General features: G+C 39.2%; 1 protein-coding gene across 4 annotated transcripts in view; it reads right to left on the bottom strand.

Annotated features, from left to right (window-relative positions):
- Ctf4 (Chromosome transmission fidelity 4) overlaps positions 1–24386 on the bottom strand; it is a 38724-nt gene that overhangs the window by 12779 nt on the left and 1559 nt on the right. For 3 of the 4 annotated variants that reach the window (XR_011713305.1, XM_071666391.1, XM_071666392.1), the window contains exons 3-13: positions 24084–24235; positions 22330–22427; positions 20637–20884; positions 17046–17288; positions 14694–14889; positions 13004–13146; positions 10653–10837; positions 6806–7053; positions 2583–2809; positions 715–849; positions 253–423 (exon numbers count right to left, since the gene is read on the bottom strand). Coding sequence is in view for 3 of the 4 variants with exons in the window: in XM_071666391.1 (XP_071522492.1) it covers positions 253–423; positions 715–849; positions 2583–2809; positions 6806–7053; positions 10653–10837; positions 13004–13146; positions 14694–14889; positions 17046–17288; positions 20637–20884; positions 22330–22427; positions 24084–24235 (2046 nt within the window). In the remaining variant the exon portion in view is untranslated. The remainder of the gene's footprint in view (positions 1–252; positions 424–714; positions 850–2582; positions 2810–6805; positions 7054–10652; positions 10838–13003; positions 13147–14693; positions 14890–17045; positions 17289–20636; positions 20885–22329; positions 22428–24083; positions 24236–24386) is intronic. The other variant, XM_071666393.1, reaches the window with a different exon arrangement.

The raw sequence follows: 24386 nt of genomic DNA, 5'->3' as shown, positions 1-24386 counted from the left end.
CACATAAGTAGTCTATGAGAAATAAGGTATGTTTTAGACAAAAATGCTTGTGCAAATGGATTATTTATGACTGCAACCATAAAACTATTCAGCATCACCTTGAACTGCTACCTTTACGCGTTGGGCAAAGTTATGAAAATAAATGTTTATGGATTATATGCTCACTTCTTTCATCTTCCATGCTTTTAATGACCTGTGATGAGCATGCACATACTCGACACATTACAATACAGAAATCATGTTTATACTTACAGCAAAAAGCTTAATCATGGCCTCTTTTAAGATTTTATCTGCCTCACTCTTTGGCTCATCTACCTCATACCCTTGACGGCTCAGAGAAGAAAGGGTGCCAAGGAGGAGACCAGTCCGAGCTGCCCTTTCCTCCAGTTCACCTTTCTCTGTTTCCAATTCACATAATGGTATCTGCAAATACAAGAAAAACATTTCTATCATACAGTAAATATGCATTACTATCCTCAGCTCATGAATAGCATGAACATCTGCTAAACTTTTCAACAAAAAGTTTCAAGGAGTTGGTTCAAAGTTGGAAAGATAAATATAGCATACCCAGTATCATCAAATGTACACAGATTATTTTTTTGTGCAAAAGGCAGTTACACTACTTCAAAAACATCTATAATCATCTGTTCATACTGTATTATGGGTCAATATCATAGTGCATATAAGGGCATTCAAAACAGCCAGTTACTGCACCTGCATACTGAGAACAGACACGTGAGGCTTTGGGAGAACTGAAGGATAGCGACTGCCCTTACACAATATGCATCGCACATTTCCCTGTGTCTCACTAACTCCAAGCAGGAAATAATGGTCACTCTTGCCACGAGTCTGGGAAAGAACAGAAGCAAGTTAACATTAAATGAAGAATGATAAATATTAGTAATACGAGATACATAATTCATATCTGTATTACAGTGCATCCATTCATATTCTATCCATCGATCTATATCTCTGATGCCTGTTCCTATTGGAATTCCCAGAAAAGGGTTGCCATGGCAACAGTCTCTCCATAATTAAAGAACCCCACTGCTGCTTCTCAGCCTTTAGTGCCTCACCCTTAACAGGCTACTGGCAGAGGGCAAGTCTAGTGTAGTGTTTGCAGACACTCTTACCTAATGTTCCCAATGACTACTTCCATTCAATGCTCCTATCTACAACTTCCATCTAATGCTCCTATCCACTACTTCTACCTAATGCTCCTGCCTAAATGTTCCTATCTTCTACTTCTATCTACTGCTCCAACCATTTTACCAAAAGGCAGGGCTAGCGCACAATGCTCATCGCAGGAAAATCTAAAGTTACAAAAAATGAGCTATAGGAGTTAAGTGTTGTCGAGTGTTACATATGACAAGGGGAGACTATGTTTGTGGACAGAATGCCAGTAGTCCAAATGTTAGAGATGCAGAAAGAAAAGATAGCTACCTGGGTCAGAGGAAAGCAACTTGAAAACCAATAAAGTGCTGGTTGCTAAGCAGATGTCACTAACCCTCCTGATACCCAAGCAGGTAGTCCAGATAACACATTTCCCTGGTTGTTGGCCGCCTACCAACTACTACCTAATATTCAAACCTTTAATTATGTTATACTAGGCTGTATCTACAAAATAATAATTACCAATCATGACAAGATGTAAACATATCTTTTTTAATTTAATTTTATATAAACATCTATTTCTTAAGTTATTTTCTCCCAAATTCTGATTAAGGGTTCAATGATCATTATAAAATTGTTATTTTTGTGTGAGTGTGAAATTACCAATCTGTATGGTGCAAAAGGGAGTTCTACACTCATAAGTGGTCATCTCATGAACTTCCTCTACTATTATACAACTCTTTAAAACTGTATATGCAGTCTGCATTCACATTTTCCTTAATCAGATCATTCCATTCCTACATGACTCTCACACAATAACAGTACTTCTTTACTTCTTATCTAGCCAGTTTCTTGCTTGATCTCATGCTATGACCTTTGGTTAGTATATGTTTCCTGATGATATACCGATGTATTAATGTCGGCATACACCATCTATGCCCATGTATTGGGATCAGCATTGACCATTTTTGCTTATGTATCAGTACAAGTAAATGTTTGGACTAGGTTGCCAACACTTTACATTAATAATGATTAATGGTAATTGAAATGAAGGTGAATTTTTAGAGATGTATTTGAGTAAAATTTGTTTCTTTGTGGTATAAAGTAACATGTATTGTTATGCATAAAAATTTGATTTAACTGATTTCATCAATGTACAACCATTGCTCACATCAAAAATGGATATGAAGTTTAAAGCATATCTTTGAAATTGATACAAGAATATTCTGTGTTCTTTAGTTTCTTTACACTTATAAATCTCCTTATGCATGAAAATGAAGACATGAATTCATTTGTTTCCATCAATGTACAGTATGTATATTAACTTCACAATTTTATGATATAAAAGATAAAATTCAAAATGAAATTAGCCAGTAATGTGAGATCATAATTCATTTCTATGACTTATACAGTATGACAAAGCATCCCAAAAAATAACAATAATTAAAATATTCCAGTATGGTACTCACATGAGCTTTGCTGTCAAGAATGCTTGTCCAATTATATCCAAACTTGAAGTGCATAATGCGCACTACTCCAGTACTGTCCATGATGACTGGAGTTCCCTCATCAGAGAAACCTGCCCATGCCAGAAAGGAGTGAGGGGATAGGGGTAGTGGACATGCAACTGGAACTGGATGACGATTGCCATTCATACTTAGCACAATGATTGCCATATGCTGGTCACCTGATACTCCTATGGAGAAAAAGTAAAATATGCATGCAAAATATGTTGTAGTGCTAATTATTCTATTTATCAGTTCATTGATGTATTCATCAGTAATGAGACTCTGCATCACATTTTGGGTATCAGGACAACTGAGAGATTGATCTGATCAAATTCTGCTCGCCATCAAAATCTTTTTCTTTTTATGCAAAATAATTTCTCCTGCCTTTGCATGAAAGTCAAGATGACCAAACAATGGCTACACTAGCAAACATCCACTCTCCAGCTGCCGTGCATAATGTAATAAAATGAGAGCATACCATCCAAGTTAGGACCCACACCCTACTCTATAGTTTTACCTTAACCACCTCATATGCCATTCTTACAGCCACCGGCAGCACGTTGCCAGATACTCGCTAACCATATCGATCTAATTAATTCTATCTTACATATGCCTCTCCCCCTCCTAAATGTTCAGTCCCAGGATACCAAAAACCTCTTTCACTTCACCCTTTCATCTCCTTGTTCTCCTATCCATCCCTTCACTTGTACACAAATCCTCTTAGTCTTCTTTCTTTGTTCATCTTCATCATATGCCTCAACCATTTCTGCCCTCTCTGTCAGGGTGAACTTACTACCACACCTCTCTCTTACAATCTTTACATGATCTGCAAGAAAATTTTCAAAAATGATGAAAAGGAACAGTTTTAAAGCATAGGAGTAGTGGATGATTGGAATACTGACTGAGGACATGGTTAATGCAAGGAGGATACATATATCTAAATTGGTATGACATCAAAGAATGTTCAATAGATGGGGCCCTACAAGTTAAAAATTCCCTCCTAAACAAGTAATAATAATAAATAGATTTTTTTTTTTTTTTTATACTTTGTCGCTGTCTCCCGCGTTTGCGAGGTAGCGCAAGGAAACAGACGAAAGAAATGGCCCAACCCACCCCCATACACATGTATATACATACGTCCACACACGCAAATATACATACCTACACAGCTTTCCATGGTTTACCCCAGACGCTTCACATGCCTTGATTCAATCCACTGACAGCACGTCAACCCCGGTATACCACATCGCTCCAATTCACTCTATTCCTTGCCCTCCTTTCACCCTCCTGCATGTTCAGGCCCCGATCACACAAAATCTTTTTTACTCCATCTTTCCACCTCCAATTTGGTCTCCCTCTTCTCCTTGCTCCCTCCACCTCCGACACATATATCCTCTTGGTCAATCTTTCCTCACTCATCCTCTCCATGTGCCCAAACCACTTCAAAACACCCTCTTCTGCTCTCTCAACCACGCTCTTTTTATTTCCACACATCTCTCTTACCCTTACGTTACTCACTCGATCAAACCACCTCACACCACACATTGTCCTCAAACATCTCATTTCCAGCACATCCATCCTCCTGCGCACAACTCTATCCATAGCCCACGCCTCGCAACCATACAACATTGTTGGAACTACTATTCCTTCAAACATACCCATTTTTGCTTTCCGAGATAATGTTCTCGACTTCCACACATTCTTCAAGGCCCCCAGAATTTTCGCCCCCTCCCCCACCCTATGATCCACTTCCGCTTCCATGGTTCCATCCGCTGCCAGATCCACTCCCAGATATCTAAAACACTTCACTTCCTCCAGTTTTTCTCCATTCAAACTCACCTCCCAATTGACTTGACCCTCAACCCTACTGTACCTAATAACCTTGCTCTTATTCACATTTACTCTTAACTTTCTTCTTCCACACACTTTACCAAACTCAGTCACCAGCTTCTGCAGTTTCTCACATGAATCAGCCACCAGCGCTGTATCATCAGCGAACAACAACTGACTCACTTCCCAAGCTCTCTCATCCCCAACAGACTTCATACTTGCCCCTCTTTCCAAAACTCTTGCATTTACCTCCCTAACAGCCCCATCCATAAACAAATTAAACAACCATGGAGACATCACACACCCCTGCCGCAAACCTACATTCACTGAGAACCAATCACTTTCCTCTCTTCCTACACATACACATGCCTCACATCCTCGATAAAAACTTTTCACTGCTTCTAACAACTTTCCTCCCACACCATATATTCTTAATACCTTCCACAGAGCATCTCTATCAACTTTATCATATGCCTTCTCCAGATCCATAAATGCTACATACAAATCCATTTGCTTTTCTATGTATTTCTCACATACATTCTTCAAAGCAAACACCTGATCCACACATCCTCTACCACTTCTGAAACCACACTGCTCTTCCCCAATCTGATGCTCTGTACATGCCTTCACCCTCTCAATCAATACCCTCCCATATAATTTACCAGGAATACTCAACAAACTTATACCTCTGTAATTTGAGCACTCACTCTTATCCCCTTTGCCTTTGTACAATGGCACTATGCACGCATTCCGCCAATCCTCAGGCACCTCACCATGAGTCGTACATATATTAAATAACCTTACCAACCAGTCAACAATACAGTCACCACCTTTTTTAATAAATTCCACTGCAATACCATCCAAACCTGCTGCCTTGCCGGCTTTCATCTTCCGCAAAGCTTTCACTACCTCTTCTCTGTTTACCAAATCATTTTCCCTAACCCTCTCACTTTGCACACCACCTCGACCAAAACACCCTATATCTGCCACTCTATCATCAAACACATTCAACAAACCTTCAAAATACTCACTCCATCTCCTTCTCACATCACCACTACTTGTTATCACCTCCCCATTTGCGCCCTTCACTGAAGTTCCCATTTGCTCCCTTGTCTTACGCACTTTATTTACCTCCTTCCAGAACATCTTTTTATTCTCCCTAAAATTTAATGATACTCTCTCACCCCAACTCTCATTTGCCCTTTTTTTCACCTCTTGCACCTTTCTCTTGACCTCCTGTCTCTTTCTTTTATACATCTCCCACTCAATTGCATTTTTTCCCTGCAAAAATCGTCCAAATGCCTCTCTCTTCTCTTTCACTAATACTCTTACTTCTTCATCCCACCACTCACTACCCTTTCTAATCAACCCACCTCCCACTCGTCTCATGCCACAAGCAAGATATCTTTTGCGCAATCCATCACTGATTCCCTAAATGCATCCCATTCCTCCCCCACTCCCCTTACTTCCATTGTAAGGGCATTGTGTTCTTGGGCATTTCATTTCCACCACATCCATCCTATTCCTATCAACTGCAATCACAGCCCAAGACTCACCTATACAACATTGTCAAAACTGCTGTCTTCACACATGCCCATTTTTCCTTGACAAATAATGACTTCTACACATCCCTTAACCCATTACAGAATGCTAACATACTTGAACATGCTTGGTATGGCCAGTGCAATCAAACTTGAATGGGAAGCTTCTTTCTATCCCATTTAAACATGAAGACACTTTTGTGGTATACACAGTTGTCTTATGTCACAAGCAACTATGTGAGAGAGAGAGAGAGAGAGAGAGAGAGAGAGAGAGGGGGGAGGGGGGGCTTTTTTTTTTTTTTTTTTTTTTTTTTTTTTTTTTTTTACTCAGGAGTATTTATGAAAAGATTTTGCAAGATAATGCTATTTCTATTTCTGGCTACTCCTCTCATATACTCATCTCATCTAATATCATACAGGACTAACCTCTATCACAAGTCTAATCTTTTCAATGTTTGTGTAGGCACTCCATGCATGTTTCCCGGTTCTTCCAGAATCACACTGAATAACCTTTCAGGGGAGAAAGAGTACCCACCTACGTTGAGATTTAGCAAAAATGGCAGGGTTAGCACGAAGTGCTCACAACACATCTTGTTTGGTGAATGAGGCTATTCTCGGCTGAGAGAGAAAACAGGGAGGAAGGGCATGCTGGCGGTGAGTATCACAAATGCTGCACAATCTTTACCTAAATTATGTCTGCATCTTCATCTGTATTCATATACACTTCTGCTCATTAAGTCTTATTCTTTGCATTCTATTCTTGCACACCATACGCTAATCTTAAAATTAATCATAATAACAAAACAGTCTTACCCATGCCATTATGGTACACAAGCATCAGAAGATCTTCGAACCCAGCTAAACACACAACTGGGCCTGGGATGCTGATAATATCTCTTTGTATGCCTGATGTGGAAAAGATACGTAGATTTCTTCTATCAGTGGCAATGGCTACCCAACCAGTCCCAAGACACACAGCAAGGATATCTTCTTCTTCAGGCATGTCAACATACCAGTCCTTGTTACCACCCCAGGCAGAGAAGTGCTGCACTACCAATTTACTGGGAGAAAAACAGCACCTGAATACTTGCTTAAAAACAAGTTTCATAACTTATACAATCACAATCTTTCTAAGACGAGTCAGAGGTCTCAGATTACTAAAGAATAATCACAAGCAAGAGAAGTCAAAAGTTCCCAGGTGGCCTTCCACACATCTCTAAAAACTTTCCCAGATGAAGCATAACCATCCACCAAACCAGGGTAGACTACAATAGGAATGCATGACAAGTGATTTTCTACCACCAGCATGATAGAAAAACACACACAGAAAAAATTTTCTATCCTAATTTGTAATACACTTGACTATCTATCAGCATGTTAAATGAACTGCACAACACTACTCCAAAAATATGAGAATGACATAAGTTAACTGAAAAGTTTCCTATGCAGCATCAGACCTTGTTTGGTATTTGGAGGACTTCAACTGTGTAGGTCCACCATGTCAGCTACATCCAATTTCTTTATGAAGAAGCTCTTTTAATGAGACCCAACTTTAGCTAGGAAGTTACAACACATGCCAGTCTCATGATCATGTGACAAGATTAACCTAGCATGTAGAGAGGTGAAAGGAGAGTCAAACCAGGGGATAGACAACTCTATACTCATTAAACGCATATTTCATCATTAACCATCTGACTCCATTTAATAACACCTTACTTTAACTAAAAGCTCTATCAACTATAGCAAGTAACTTTCAAACATCATCTATACTTCACAAGAAGATATAACATGGTTATAAAACTTTGCCTTTAACAATTCTAACTATCTACATTAAAGGCATGGTCTATATCTCTGATGCCCATTCGATTTTAAAACTCATGCAAGGGGTGACAAAAGGAGTCTCCATAACTAGTAAACTCCAGTGCCACAAACCTTTTCTTCAAAATGTGGTCACCTTAAGCACATTCATATGGGTTTGTAATCACTGTAATCATATTTATTTCATGCTTTTCATCTTCCCTTACAACTGTTCTGCTCAACCTGCAGGTACAGTTTTATAAAAGAAAGAAGAAAAAAAAAGTGGCCTTTTACAGAGCTTCTGAAGCTCAATGGCTATTCAATAAACAGTAGCATTAAAATAATGGATTCTTTTGGAAAGCGTTATCTGACAAAATTGTATTTCTTGTCCACTGACATTAATACAACCTTACTAAAGGGTACTTTTCAATTGTGGTGCAACCTCAAGCTAAGAGAGTCCAGTAAAACCCAACAGATTTATGAATTTAATTTCAAAAGTCCCTTTACACCCCCCAAAAGCTAATCCTCCCTCTTTCTGCCAATAAATGAAGGTTAAATTCACTTTTCCTAGTATACAAACAAGATGGCCCTTGAATGCCAACTGAAGATGCCACTCACTGCATACTATTTTCCATTTATCCATACCAGCAATCCTCAGATGAATGCTCTCATTATACTTTGCTGCCGAACCAAGTTTCACTGAAGATGCTCCAAGTAATTCTTGCAACACCCACACTTTCCTCAGTCTAGGACACCTCAGCACTCATCTGTAATATTCTGCTTTGTCAACGGCTCCTTTAACTATCTTTACCAACTTTTGCTTCTAACTGTTGTTCCAACTGTTGTTCGCTGATGATACAGCACTGGTGGCTGATTCGGGTGAGAAACTGCAGAAGCTGGTGACTGAGATTGGTAAAGTGTGTGAAAGAACACAGCTCAGAGTAAATGTGAATAAAAGCAAGGTTATTAGGTTCAGTAGGGTTGAGGGACAAGTCAACTGGGAGGTAAGTTTGAATGGAGAAAAACTGGAGGAGGCGAAGTGTTTTAGATATCTGTAAGTGGATTTAGCAGCAGATGGAACCATGGAAGCAGAAATGAGTCACAGGGTGGGGGAGGGGGGCAAATGTTCTGGGAGCGTTGAAGAAGGTGTGGAAGGCGAGAATGTTATTTCGGAGCAAAAATGGGTATGTTTGAAGGAACAGTAGCTCCAACAATGTTATATGGTTGCGAGGCTGGGCTAGAGATAGGGTTGTGCGAAGGAGGAATGATGTGTTGGGAATGAAATGTTTGAGGACAATATGTGGTATGAGGTGGTATGATCGAGTAAGTAATGAAAGGGTAAGAGAGATGTGTGGTAATAGAGTGTGGTTGAGAGAGCAGAAGAGGGTGCATTGAAATGGTTTGGTCACATGGAGGGAATGAGTGAGGAGAGACTGACAAATAAGATATATATGTCAGAGGTGGAGGGAAAGAGAAGTGGGAGACCAAACTGGAGGTGGAAGGATGGAGTGAAAAAGATTTTGAGCAATTGGGACCTGAACTTACAGGAGGCGTGCAAGGAATAGAGTGAATTGGAACGATGTAGTATGCCGAGGTTGACGTGCTGTCAAAGGATTGAACCAGGGCATGTGAAGTGTCCGGGGTAAACCATGAAAAGTTTTGTGGGCCTGGATGTGGAAAGGGAGCTGTGGTTTTGGTGCATTACACATAACAGCTAGAGATTGAGTGTGAACGAATGTGGCCTTTGTTGTCTTTTCCTAGTGCTACCTCGCATGCATGTGGGGGGGAAGGAGGGGTGCCATTTCATTTATGGCGGGGTGGCGGTGGGAATGGATGAAGGAAGCATGTACATCTAAAGCAATGGTAAGGTTAAAAGCTTACAGCTAAATATAAATTTTAGAGTATTTTCATACTAAAAGTTTCTACTGTACCATGAAATTTAATAAAATGAGATGGAACAGTTATAATGAAGGGCACTGCAATTAATGGAAATACACTATGCACAAACTTATGAGAGCTAAAGCCACATAGGGCTCATGATCCACAAGAAATTCTATCACATAGTGTCTGCAAAAAGCTTTATCCGCCTCCATATATTTTCAGAAGCAATACATGGCTAAGGTGTTATGGGTAGAAGCTTATGACATTCATAGGATGAAACATCATACATCTTGTCACAGAGACTGGTGTTTATAACAATGTGAGCACCAGCAATCCACCTCAGTGTGCCTCAAGATATCATGAGGGAACGACATTCTTCTTTATTTTTTCCACACTCCCACTTAGTTTTAAGAATTTCATTTCTGGGCACTGGAATTCTTCCATCAGTGCTCTAAAATGGTTGGCTCTTACCTTTCTGTAGTGCAGAAAGTCTCAATTCTCACCTGGAAGAAAGAAAATGTAGGCACAGGTGAGATTTCCAAGTGCTTCCACCAACACCATATCACTGCCTCACTTCATTCAGATAAGACCCTATGGAACAAAAAAATGGACCTAGAATAATCCAGGAGCCTTACCAATTCCATGCCCAGACATCTGCAGATGGTAATCATGGCCAAAGGAGAGATGACATAGTAGTAATAACATGTAAGTGTGACATCTTTGAAAGTGTGTGGGGAAGCAGACAAATTTTTTGCGGTTACCATGGAATAAATGTTTAAGTGTTCTGCAAGTGATGATTTAAATACAAAGAAAATACGCAGGTAAAGTTAATCCCGCTTTGTATGCGATGCAATCAATTTCATTAAAACAGATTTCCAAAATCCTTTACACTTCTCAAATTTTGTCCTATAAAAAGTCCACCCTACCTCAATAAGTTATGAATAAGTAAAATATAGATATAAGGTTGAGTCTAATAACCCACCTAGCTTGATCTTCCTGTGATTCACATGCCAGAGCAAGTGCTTGGGTTGACAAAGCTGCCATGGTGTGCCCAACACTATTATTCAGGTGAAGAGCATGGTGCACTGAAGTGTCATGGAACTCAACATCAATGCTGTTCTCGTCCTCACTCGAGTATTGTCGAACAATACCCACGTTGTTCCAAAGCTGAAGAAAGGTGTCCAAGTATATAAAAAGTTCATACAACTTCACTTTATAGCATCCTCAGTAAAGAATATCTGAAAGTATCTGAAGGAACAACACTAACTGCAATTTGAAATTTTTCATCAGCAATATCTCAATTACTAAGAGATCTTACAGCATTCATGAGGAAGTATTAACATGCAGAAGAAAAACAATGTAACATTAACAACAGCAAAATTACCTATTAGTTGCCTTTTATGACACGCAGGGAATATGTGGAAAGTATTCTTTCTCCCCTATCCGCAGGGATAATAAATATTCTTTCTCTTTTTTTATTATACTTAATCGCTGTTTCCCGTGTCAGTGAGGCAGCACCATGAGGCAGATGAAGAATGGCCCATCCACTCATATATGTATATCTATTTATCTAAATTTATCATACTATATCGATGTTTCCCGCGTCAGTGAGGTAGCTCCAGAAAACAGATGAAGAACGGCCCATCCACTCATACACAAACACACACATATATATTTAAATCATTATATTATACTTTGTTGCTCTCTCTCGCATTAGCGAGGTAGCGCAAGAAAACAGACGAAAGAATGGCACAACCCACCCACATACACATACATATAGGCCCACATATGCACATATACATACCCATACATTTCAACATATACATACATATACATATATACACATGTACATATTCATACATGATGCCCTCATCCATTCCTGTCGCCATCCTGCCACACATGAAATGGCACCCCCTTCCCCCACGCGTACACATGGTAGCACTAGGAAATGCCAAAGGACATTTGTTCACACTCAGTCTCTAGCTGTTATGTGTAATGCACCGAAACCACAGCTCCCTTTTCACATCCAGGACCCACAAAACTTTCCATGGTTTACCCCAGATGCTTCACATGCCCTGGTTCAATCCACTGACAGCACATCGACCCCAGTATACCACACTGTTCCAATTAACTCTATTCCTTGCATGCCTTTCACCCTCCTGTAAGTTCAGGCCCCAATCGCTCAAAAACTTTTTCACTCCATCCTTCCACCTCCAACTTGGTTTCCCACTTTTCCTCATTCCCTCCACCTCAGTGGTTTCAGTGCAGTACACATGATAACTAGAAAATGAATGTGGCCTTTCTTTGTCTGTAACTGCTTGCTGATGACAGTGGGCTGGTGGCAGATCTGAGTGAAAAACTGCTTTAGCTGATTTCTGAGTATGGGAAAGTGTGTAAAAGGATAAAGTTTAGAGTAACTGTTATCAAAAGTAAGGTTATTAGGCTTAGCAGTGGAAAGAGACAGGTTCCATGGAAAGTGAATTTGACTGGAGAGAACTTGGAGGAAGTGAAGCATTACACATACCTGGGAGTGGACATAGCAGAAAATGGAACCACGGGAGCTGAAGTGAGCCAAAGATTGGATGACGGGATGTGGTCCGAGTGCATTGAGAAATGTATAGCAAGACATTGCTAATTATGAGGGCAAAGATGGGAATGTTTGATGGTACAGTTATGCTGAAGCAGAGGGTAAATGTGTTGGAAATGAAATGTTTGAGAACATATTTGGCAAGAGGAGAGTTCATGAAATAAAAAATGACAGTGTACAAAGAGGTGTGGAGTAAGAGTACATAAGAGAAATCTGAAGAGGGTGCACTGAAATGGTGCAAACATATGGGAAGGATGACTAAGAAGGAAGCATGGAGAGGGAAGAGGTGGAAGAATGAAAGAAAAGTCACTTTAAGTGTTCTGGGCCTGAACATGAACAAGGGTGTAAAGCATGCAAGGGTTAAAGCAAACTGGAGCTGTGTGTTATACAGGGGGTAACTTACTGTTACTGGCCTGGAGCAAGCATATGAAGCAGTCATGAAAAACATGGAAAGGTATGTGGGGTTTGGTTGTGGATAGGGGGTCTCTCGATTTGGTGCATTATACATAAAAACAAGAGAGTGGATGTGGGTGATGCAGCCATTTCTTCATCGTTCCTTGCTCTACGTCATTACTACCAGACACAAGGGACAAGTATGAAAAAAAGTGATTACGAATATCCAATATGTGGAAGAAGTGGTCATACCATATCACATGTTAGAGAATCCTTGAAAAGCTAAGTGAAGAACCAAGTGCATATTAGGCACTCTCAACATTCATGATTAAACTACTAGTTTAGATACATACCATATATCTGTCATTAAGGTGTTCTGGAGACATGCCTGGATGGAAGGGTTTCTGTATTTCTGGCAGCTTCATGGCAGGCATGGCTGGGACTTCATTTTTTGAGGTGACAATACTTGCTGAGTCATCATCCACTACTTTTGAACCTACAATGATTAGTTCACTTTGTGGTATATGCATGAAGCAGTTTGAAGTACAATAAATCATATAATCTTACAAAGATAATGCAAATGGTCTTGAATTAGGATTGTTACCAAAAGTACATGTTATATTAATTAATACTTTGTCATTCAAAAAAATTTTCATACTTGCTCATCACTTTCTGCATTAGTAGTGTCGAGAACTGAACAGCCTCATTTGCTAAAATCCACTGTCTAGCTGTCAAGTATAATGCACTGAAAGCAGAGTGGGGGGATGCTTTTTCATGTGTGGCGGGGTGGCAACAGGAATGAATGAAGGCAGCAAGTATGAATATGTGCATGTGTATATATGTATATGTCTGTGTATGCATATGTATGTATACAATGAAATGTATGTGTATGTATAAGTGTGTGTATGGGCGTTTATGTATATATATGTGGGTGCTTGGGACATTCTCTGTCTGTTTCCTTAAGCTACCTCACTGACATGGCCACATCAGAAATCTCTCCATAATTGAACTTGTGTCTCCCCTAAACAGGCCATTGGCAGGAGACTTCCACCAAATGTTTCAACCTAATTCTCCTGTCTCCTGTTCCTACCTACTACTTACTGCTCCAACCATACCATTTTAAACAGGCCATTGGCAGGAGACTTCCACCAAATGTTTCAACCTAATTCTCCTGTCTCCTGTTCCTACCAACTACTTACTGCTCCAACCATTTTAAACAGGCCATTGGCAGGAGACTTCCACCAAATGTTTCAACCTAATTCTCCTGTCTCCTGTTCCTACCTACTACTTACTGCTCCAACAATTTTGTCATATGGCAGGAACAGTGCAAAGCACTCACGGAAGGAAAACCTAGTTCTGAAAAATGAGTTGTGAGTAAAGTGTTGTCAAGTGTTATGTGACAAGGAGAGATTGTGTATGTCCTGGTTCAGCCAAATAACATCACTCCCTACATGCTATAATGCTCTAGTTATCATCAATCATGATAATACATGCAAAAAATATATGTCTGACTTTCTAATAAGAAAAAAAATTCCAATGATACTGATAAGGCTTTTTGGGATGCAACATACATTAATTACCTACAGTGTCCACCATCAATCAATCCATTCCCAAATTCATGCTGTGGTCAGGCACATGTCACCTTTCCACTCAAGCATGCATACTCTCAGCCCATGCCCAGTTTTAAAATGAAAAATAAAATGCTAAACTCATATAAGTGCTTCTAATCTTTTACTCTGTACACTTGAGATAATTTGTCAAGAGAAACAGTCTGTCTAGTCTCACACCTTTACAACAAGTACTTACAAAGCACCAGATCCTAAATAAATTTTTGGCATCTTTGCCAGAAATATTTCTACGGCTTATCACTTCTTTCACTGTTTCTGTCCACATCTTTTGGACTCTAATCTTCATGATTTGTAACTTTGTGCTGTAGTTCTTACAACCAAGTCATTTGCCATGTATTCTACATGACCTTACTTGACTATCAGATTTACAGTCATTTGGTACACTAATTAACAATTTCAACAGTAATCAACTTACTAGCATCTTCCTTGAATGTGCTGTCTCCTGGAAGGCCAAGAAAAGTGCCCTCCTCATCATCAGCAAATCCCAACTTCGATTTGATCTTGGCAATGGAAATATCATCTTCATTATCATTCCCATCCATATCCAGGGGTGGGAAATCATCTCCATTATGCAGTTCATTTTGTACTTCCGTCTTCTCACCTCCAGTGCTCTGGAAATGAAATTACAATCTGTTAAAAAATGAAGGTTTTGAAGCTGAAAAACCTTCTCTTCAGTGTGTTCTGTCAACATGAGAGCGATTATTCACCCTCTGAGAATAACCGATATCCACAACAAATGTTCATTGAGCAAGAATGCTCTTGGCAAATCAACCTGCACCCCCATCAACTACTGGAGCTCACAGTTTACAGATTGTGGTTGTCAGTCTAAGGCAGCCACAAAATGACAACAGAAAAAATATTTATCACCTTCAAATTCTACATCCTGCACATGCTCATCTATAACCCATGCCTCATATCCATACAACTTTGATGGTACTACTATGCCTTTACACATACCCGTTTCTGCCCTACAGATAAACATGTACATTTTTCTATTTTCATACTTGTTCACCAATTCCTGTTTAAGCAAGGTATTCGCCAGGAACATACGAAGAAATGACCTCATTTGTCTGCTCCCTTCAGGAATTCCCTCACGGTGGTGGCTACAGAAAAAGTCTCCATAACTGGTGAAGTCCAGTGCTGCTTCTTAGCCTTTAATGCCTCACCCTTAATAGGTCAATGGGAGGAGAATTCTAAAACAGTGTCTTCAAAGGTACTAACTAATGTTCCTATCAATTACTTCAACGTAGTGTGTCTACTTGATGTTCTTGCCTTATGTTCCAACCTACTACTTCTAGCTAATGCTCCCATCTAATGTTCCTATCTACTACTTCTAGCTAATGTTCCAGTCTGATGTTCCTACCAACTACTTCCATCTACTGCTCCAACCATTTTGCCAGAATGCTGGGCTTAAGCATAACACTCACCACAGGAAAATTTAGAATTAAAAAGAATGAGTTGTGCGAGGTAAGTGTAGTCATGTGTTGTGTGTGACTAGGAAAGATTAATGTTTGTGTTCAGAATGCCAGTAGTCCACATGAGGATGAGGCAGAAAGAAAAGGCAACTGCTTGGGTCATAAGAGTGTAACTTGACAATTGCTGAAGTGCTGGCTCACTGTGCACCTAGATGGGTAGTTATAAAGGTAATATACCTACCAGGTTGGTGACTCATGACCAACTACTTCCTACCTCATTTGCTCACATCCATTTCCTAGCTTTCTTGTGCAATGCACTGAAACAACAGCCCCATATCCATAACCACGCCCCACAGACCTTTCTGTGATTTCCCCCAGCCTCTTTATATTCCCTGGTTCAGTCCAGACAATGTTGGTTGCCCCCTATATACCATATTGCTCTAATTCACCCTATTCCCTGAACACCTTACAATCTCCTGCAAATCCAAGCCCTTAGAACTCAAAACCTTTTCCACCCAATTCTCTCATCTCCATTTCAGTTTCTTCTTGTTTCTTCCACCTCTGACACATGTATCCTCCTTGTCATCCTCTGCTCATACAAACTCTCCATATGTCCAAACCAATTCAGTACACATCTTCAGCTCTCTTGACCTTATTCTTCTTATTACTATAATTCTCTTTTACCCTATCATTTCTTAATCAAACCTCCTAAAACCTCAAGGACTTCATTTCCAACCTATTTGATCTGTGTATGTAATTACCTACTCGTAATGCAAGGGGAGGAAATTTTACACTGTCTTGAACATTCTCTATCATCACACACTTCTTAAATATATGTATGTTGTCTACATTAACCATGTTGTCAGTCATTCTTTTACATTCATTCACCACTCTTTTAATAGCACTTAATTACATTTCTTTTTCAATTTTTCTTTCTTAATTTAATGGTATGTCCTCTGGTTGTTCTATCCCTACATCTCACAAAGAAATGTTCACTGTCCAGGTCATCAATCTATTTTAAAAACTAAAAGACTCCTTAGAAACAATCTTAAAGCACAGGTGGAAGAAATGCAGCACCCAAAAGCAAAATTCCCAAAATAAAGTGGTGGCCAGGAAAAGTAAAGAACATCCTTTCCAAATGATAGCCTGAGACACAATGAGAGTGGGGTTACTGGAGCTCAAACCATTAAAAACACCAGTGTCAGCAACTGGATGTACAATGATTTCACCCTGAGAGTGTCATATGTATCCATCCATAATATACATTAGATGTGCATCACTTTAAAAGTATATGGGGATGAACAATGTTTTGCAGACTGTATGTTAATAATACAACATTAATAGGAGCTTACATTGGTGGTGTAATCAACATCAATAATATTTTCCACTGTTCCAAACTGTCCGTCAATATCAACAAAAGCCAGCTCCTTTTTCCCACTTGGATTCCATGCCAACCCACAAATTGCTAGGGATTTTGGGTGCTTCTCTGTCATAACTGTCTGATAAGTGGAGGCATTCCACACAACAATGACACCATCTCGACAGGCACCAGCAATGAAATGACCACAGGGTGAGACCGCAGTCACAGATACTACCTGGAAAAGACATTTTTATTAGAGCACTTTAATTACCATTTTTCATCCAGCTTTTATGAGATAGCTCCTAAAAGAAAAATACAATGGCCTCAATGGTACATATCCTGTGTATTCAAGTAACACAGAACAGCAAAATGTATTGTAAGAAAACATGTCTAGGAATACTGAGATAAATAAACAGGTACTGTCTACTGCAAACATACATCAAAGTACTCAAGTCCTTAACTTACCTACTATTCAAAACACTGTAATGTTCACATAATCTATTTCCGTGAAGTACTGAAATCTTTAAAACAGGTTTATGACCCTTCAAAAATGTTTAAGCATCCAGCAACAATTAGCTTTGCCAGAGACATGGAAAAATTATGTCAACATCCGTGAAGGGGGTAAAGGGGGAAGTAATAACAGGTAGTGATGAAGTGAGATGAAGTGAGTACTTTGAAGGTTTGTTGAATGTATTTGATGATAGAGTGGCAGATGTAGGGTGTTTTGGTCGGGGTGGTGTGTGAAGAGAGGGTCATGGAGAATGGTTTGGTTAACAGAGAAGAGATAGTGAAAGCTTTGAGGAAGATGAAATCCGAAAAGGTGGCAGATTTGGATGGTATTGCAGTAGAATTTATCAAGAAAGGGGTGATGTGTTGTTGATTGGCTGGTAAGGATATTCAATGTATGTATGGATCATGGTAAGTGCCTGAGGATTGGCAGAATGCATGTATAGTTCCACTATACAAAGGTAAAGGGGATAAAGGTGAGTGTTCAAACTACTGAGGCATTTTGCCATATAAATATTTTCAATGTATCAAAGTAACAGATAGAACATATACTGCATTGTACATGAGAGAATATGTCATGAATTAAAGACATTAAAAAATTTTTACTTTCAATTAGAAACACATCAAAACAAAATTTCTTAATTATATACAAGAGTAAATGCTGTAGCATTCTCACAGAGTTCATCTGTCCGTACACCTAGGTTTTATATAAACAAACAACATGACACATCAGTGCTCCTATGGTCTCCTCCACCTATTTTCAAAGTAAGGGCTCAAATTTGAGGTGCAGCTCAGATGTTCAACACTTTGCATAAGTCCAAACATCACTCTGATGCTTAGAACTGTGGGAGGCTTATACGTGAATGAATACTGTTAATGTAAAACTTGAATTTTAGGAACACATTGATAAGATAATGTTCTTGAGCCAAATAATGAGGAGTATGACACTGAGAATATTTGCAAAGAGACAAAAAATTAATCAACAAAATGTTAAATGTGATGTAACAATTTATTACTGATTACTGAGTTGTATGATCACCAATAAAACAAACAAATACACAAGACAAAGTGAAGGCAGAAACCCTTCACAAGTAAAATAGTGGTCAAGAGCATATGAACTACAAAAGATTAAAAGAACTAGAACTACACAGCCTAGAAATATGAAGAGAGATTATTTTTTTTTTTATTATACTTTGTCGCTGTCTCCCGCGTTTGCGAGGTAGCGCAAGGAAACAGACGAAAGAAATGGCCCCCCCCCATACACATGTATATACATAAGTCCACACACGCAAATATACATACCTACACAGCTTTCCATGGTTTACCCCAGACGCTTCACATGCCCTGCTTCAATCCACTGACAGCACGTCAACCCCGGTATACCACATCGCTCCAATTCACTCTATTCCTTGCCCTCCTTTCACCCTCCTGCATGTTCAGGCCCCGATCACACAAAATCTTTTTCACTCCATCTTTCCACCTCCAATTTGGTCTCCCTCTTCTCCTTGTTCCCTCCACCTCCGACACATATATCCTCTTGGTCAATCTTTCCTCACTCATCCTCTCCATGTGCCCAAACCACTTCAAAACACCCTCTTCTGCTCTCTCAACCACGCTCTTTTTATTTCCACACATCTCTCTTACCCTTACGTTACTCACTCGATCAAACCACCTCACACCACACATTGTCCTCAAACATCTCATTTCCAGCACATCCATCCTCCTGCGCACAACTCTATCCATAGTCCACGCCTCGCATCGCAACCATACAACATTGTTGGAACCACTATTCCTTCAAACATACCCATTTTTGCTTTCCGAGATAATGTTCTCGACTTCCACACATTCTTCAAGGCCCCCAGGATTTTCGCCCCCTCCCCCACCCTATGATCCACTTCCGCTTCCATGGTTCCATCCGCTGCCAGATCCACTCCCAGATATCTAAAACACTTCACTTCCTCCAGTTTTTCTCCATTCAAACTCACCTCCCAATTGACTTGACCCTCAACCCTACTGTACCTAATAACCTTGCTCTTATTCACATTTACTCTTAACTTTCTTCTTCCACACACTTTTCCAAACTCAGTCACCAGCTTCTGCAGTTTCTCACATGAATCAGCCACCAGCGCTGTATCATCAGCGAACAACAACTGACTCACTTCCCAAGCTCTCTCATCCCCAACAGACTTCATACTTGCCCCTCTTTCCAAAACTCTTGCATTTACCTCCCTAACAACCCCATCCATAAACAAATTAAACAACCATGGAGACATCACACACCCCTGCCGCAAACCTACATTCACTGAGAACCAATCACTTTCCTCTCTTCCTACACATACACATGCCTTACATCCTCGATAAAAACTTTTCACTGCTTCTAACAACTTTCCTCCCACACCATATATTCTTAATACCTTCCACAGAGCATCTCTATCAACTCTATCATATGCCTTCTCCAGATCCATAAATGCTACATACAAATCCATTTGCTTTTCTAAGTATTTCTCACATACATTCTTCAAAGCAGAGATATATTCGATAATTATGCCTGGCAACAAGTGGTGAGCATATAGAGAAATGTTTTAAACCTAAAAGCAACTCATCAAGGAGGATACAGAATCATTACTTTGTGTAATTCCTGGATATATACCTTAAAGGTATTAGACAAATAATACAAAAATGCTCATCAAAGAAGTTGGAATGCTCACTTAATGCAATAACTGGAGAACTAGGAAACATAAATGGAGTGACTTCGTAAACACTCAAAAGATCAGACTCAGATGAAGACAGTACCTGATGAATTCATTGTGACAACTATGCTAAAGGAGTAAAACAAAAACAAAAAAAAGTGAGGCAAGAGGCGAGAAGAGTGAGTTGACAGAAGCAGTTCTCGTAGGTTCCTAAAGATCACTTCATCCGTTCCAAAAAATGAAAATCAAAGTCAATTAAATATAACAAAAAATGAAAATCAAAGTCAATTAAATATAACAAAATTTCATATATGGATGTTTTGCAATAAGTATAAATTATTCATATGAAGATATGATTTCACTATTGAAGAAGTCTACCTGCTTACCTCCTTGATTGACTCATCCTTCAGCTGCTGCACCATTTGCCATGATGTTCGGTCATACAAGTTAATTTTGCCTTCAACAGGGACAACGAGATACTGACCATTGAGTGTCCATGTAAGACGACACAATGTGTGGGAGGAGGAAAAATTGTTAGTCTTGGGTAAAAGGTTCCATGACGTGACAACCGAAGTATTCATCAGATCCCACACACGGATACTGCCATCACATGATGATGATGCCAAATATTTTCCTGACAAAGTTAGAACACAATGATGGTGAAAAAAGTAACTTTATATTTCTCTATTTCCAAGAAGTCCAAATTTAACAGTATAAGTTACATGAAAAAAATAATGAATCATAGAGTTTTTAAGGTTACATTACAAACATTATTTCATTTAACGTCAGCCTAACTAAGAATATCAAATGTCTTTTCCTCAACTTGACTTCAGATAAGTCCTTGTCGAGAACTTTTATACAAAAAGATCAAAGCATATTTAAGTATACTTGTGTGTGTTTATAGCATAGTGTAACTATGCTATAAACACACACAAATATATCTCAGTCTATCCTTCTAAGTTTTCCTTTTTCCATGCCACCATTACCACCTCATTCATATCCAGTAAAGAGGTTCTTCAAGGTGGAAGCATCACAGAGGAAGTCACAACCACTTAAGTAGTTACTGTCAATCTATCAATATCAATCTTCAAGATATTTTAGCTACAACTGAGCTAAGCATGACTGACAAATAAAAAAAATTTTCAATTCATGTTTTACATGTTAAAAGATGAATATTATCATTATACTTAATTGCTGTTTCCTGCATCAGAAAGGTAGTGCCAAGAAACAGGAAGAATGGCCTACCCACTCATATATGTACATACACGCCTATACACGTACATATACATACACAGACATATGCATTTGTACATGTACATTCATACTTGCTTGCCTTCATCCATTCCTGTCACTACCCCACCACACAAGAAATAGCATCCCCCCTTCAGCGAGGTAGTGCCAGGAAGACAAAAAGGCTACATTCGTTCACACTCAGTCTCGTTATCATGTGTAATGCACTGAAAACCACAGCTCCCTACTCACATCTAGGCCCCACAGCCCTTTCCATGGTTTACCCCAAACGCTTCACATGCCCTGGTTCAGTCCACTGACAGCACATCAATCCCAGTATACCACATTGTTCTAATTCACTCTGTTCCATGCATGCCTCTCACCTTCCTTATGTTCAGGCCCCGATTGCTCAAAATCTTTTTCACTCCACCCTTCCACCTCCAATTTGGTCTCCCGATTCTCCTTCTTCCCTCCACCTCTGTCACATATATCCTCTTTATCAATCTTTCCTCACTCATTCTCTCCATATGCTCAAACATTTCAACACACCCTTTTCTGCTCTCTTAACCATATAATATGGTTGGAACTACTATTACTTAAAACATACCCATTTTTGCTCTCTGAAATAACATTCTCTCCTTCCATACTATATTCATATTAATTTTAGATTATGCAAGTAGAAAATATGCATTCTTTATTAAATACATTTTGGGTCTACGGAAATGTAAAACACTGAAGCTTGGGGTCCAGATAACATACTGTCTGGACATGATAACACCTATAAATTTACATAATAAAATGTCAATTTCCTAGATTATTCAAAGAACAAAAGCATTCTTTATCAAATACCTTTAGGGTCTATGGCGACGGAAAGTACTGGGGCTTGGTGTCCAGATAAAACAATATCTTTATAAGCCAACGGGTCGTGTACACGAATGGTCATGTCACTGTCATGGAAGATAGATATCCCTTAGTATGTACATGGAGGCTGGCTGTATATATGCTGTGTAAGTGAAATTGATAAGTGATATGAACTTTAAAGTTTTGTTAAATATTTTTACATTACATACATGAAAGCTCTATATATTAGTAAAACAGCTGCATCAACCAAACATCTTCCAAAAAGTATGTAATTACCTATCTCTTCTGAGAGGGGAAGCAGTTTTACACTCATGGGGCCTTTTGAACAGTCTGTTATAATAATACAACCTCTTAAATTAATGCTGTTGGCATTAGCCATGTCTTCAGTCTATCTGTTCCATTCATCCACCACCCTCGTACTTTCAAAGTATTTCTTTAAGTCCTAATTTACAAGTTTCTTAATTAATTTCATATCATGTCCTCTGGTTGATCTATCCCTGCATCTCTCAAAGAGCTGTCCAATGTCTAACTCATCAATCTCTTTTAAAAACTATAAGATTGTGATCAAAACACAATCCAGCTGCTTTGGCAAGGCAAAACTACTCTGTGTGTGTTGCTCATAGCCTGCTGAGCACAAAAGTATAGATAAGAGAGTTAACCAGTTGATTTGTAAGCAGAGTCCCTAAAGGTGGAGTAATAGCTTACAAGAGAAAATAATGTCACTTTCCACCTGCCTGATGCTCCAGGTGGTAATAAAAGTAAGGGTATGGTTTACATCAGCAAACATCTTCCCAAGCCTCTGGTATAAATCTGAGAATTAATTATCCCATTTAAGTAAAATGGTAAGATGCACATCATGGTGACTGATGGCATCTGAGACTTGCAATAACCCTCATTCTAATACAATTGCTTAAGTTATCAATGAATCAAGGTATGCTAGTTCCAAAACAGGAGTGTCCATACCACCATATATGGCACTTATGTTGAAGAATTATCACATGAAGTGTGTATACCCAAACTTGTATAAACTACTAGAATTAAGTGTACAGCAGCTCCCTATCCACACCTAGGCTCCACAGACCTTTCCATGATTTACCCCAAGCATTTCACATCCTGGTTCTGTCCATTGACAGCATGTTGATCCAGGTATACCACAATGTTCTAATTCACTATATTCCTTGCATGCCTCTCACCCTCTTGCATAATCAGGCCTCAATCACTCAAAATATTTTTCACTCTACCCTTACACCTCCAAATTGGTCTCCCTCTTCTTGTTGCCTACACTTCTGACACATATATCCTCTTAATCAACGTTTCCTCACTCATTCCTTCCATATGTCCAAACCATTTCAACACACCCTCTTCTGCTCTCTCAACCACACTCTTTTTATTATCACACATCGCTCTTACCCTTTCTATTACTTACTCGATCAAACCACCTCACACCATATTTTGTTCTCAAACATTTCATTTCCAACACATTCACCCTCCTCCATACAACCCTATCTATAGCCCAAGCCTCGCAACCATATAATATTGTTGGAACTGCAATTCCTTCAAGCATACCCATTTTTCCTCTCCAAGATAATGTTCTCTCTTTCCACATATTCTTCATCGCTTCTAGAACCTTCGCCCCCTTTTCTGGTGATCTAGTACTCAAATCACAAAGTGACAAGATTTAAGGTTAAGCAAGGTTTTGTAGCAGTCTCATTAACCCTTCATACAATAAAATATAAACATACCTGCTAGCACAAGCCACTTTCTTGCCATCTTTACTAACAGAAATATGCGTTGGTGGAGCAGTAAATCGTGTGATAATACCATCTGGGGCACCTTCATCTATGGTATAAGCTTGAACCCAATTACTGTCAGTGCCAACCAAAAAACGACCATCCTGGTAGGTGACCATCAAGATTACATTAAGATACTGAGTGTTTTGGAATGGAAATCATGCCAAAAGAAAACCTAAAATGTAAATATATAGAAAGGATAACAATAAAACAAAATAAGGGTTTGAGGAAAACTCTGCAGGTTAAATAAAGAGG

This window comes from Panulirus ornatus, chromosome 11 (genome assembly GCF_036320965.1).
Source record: "Panulirus ornatus isolate Po-2019 chromosome 11, ASM3632096v1, whole genome shotgun sequence".
Classification (NCBI taxonomy): domain Eukaryota; kingdom Metazoa; phylum Arthropoda; class Malacostraca; order Decapoda; family Palinuridae; genus Panulirus; species Panulirus ornatus.
Note: the sequence above shows the minus strand (reverse complement) of the source record. Positions and strands in the feature narration are given on the sequence as shown.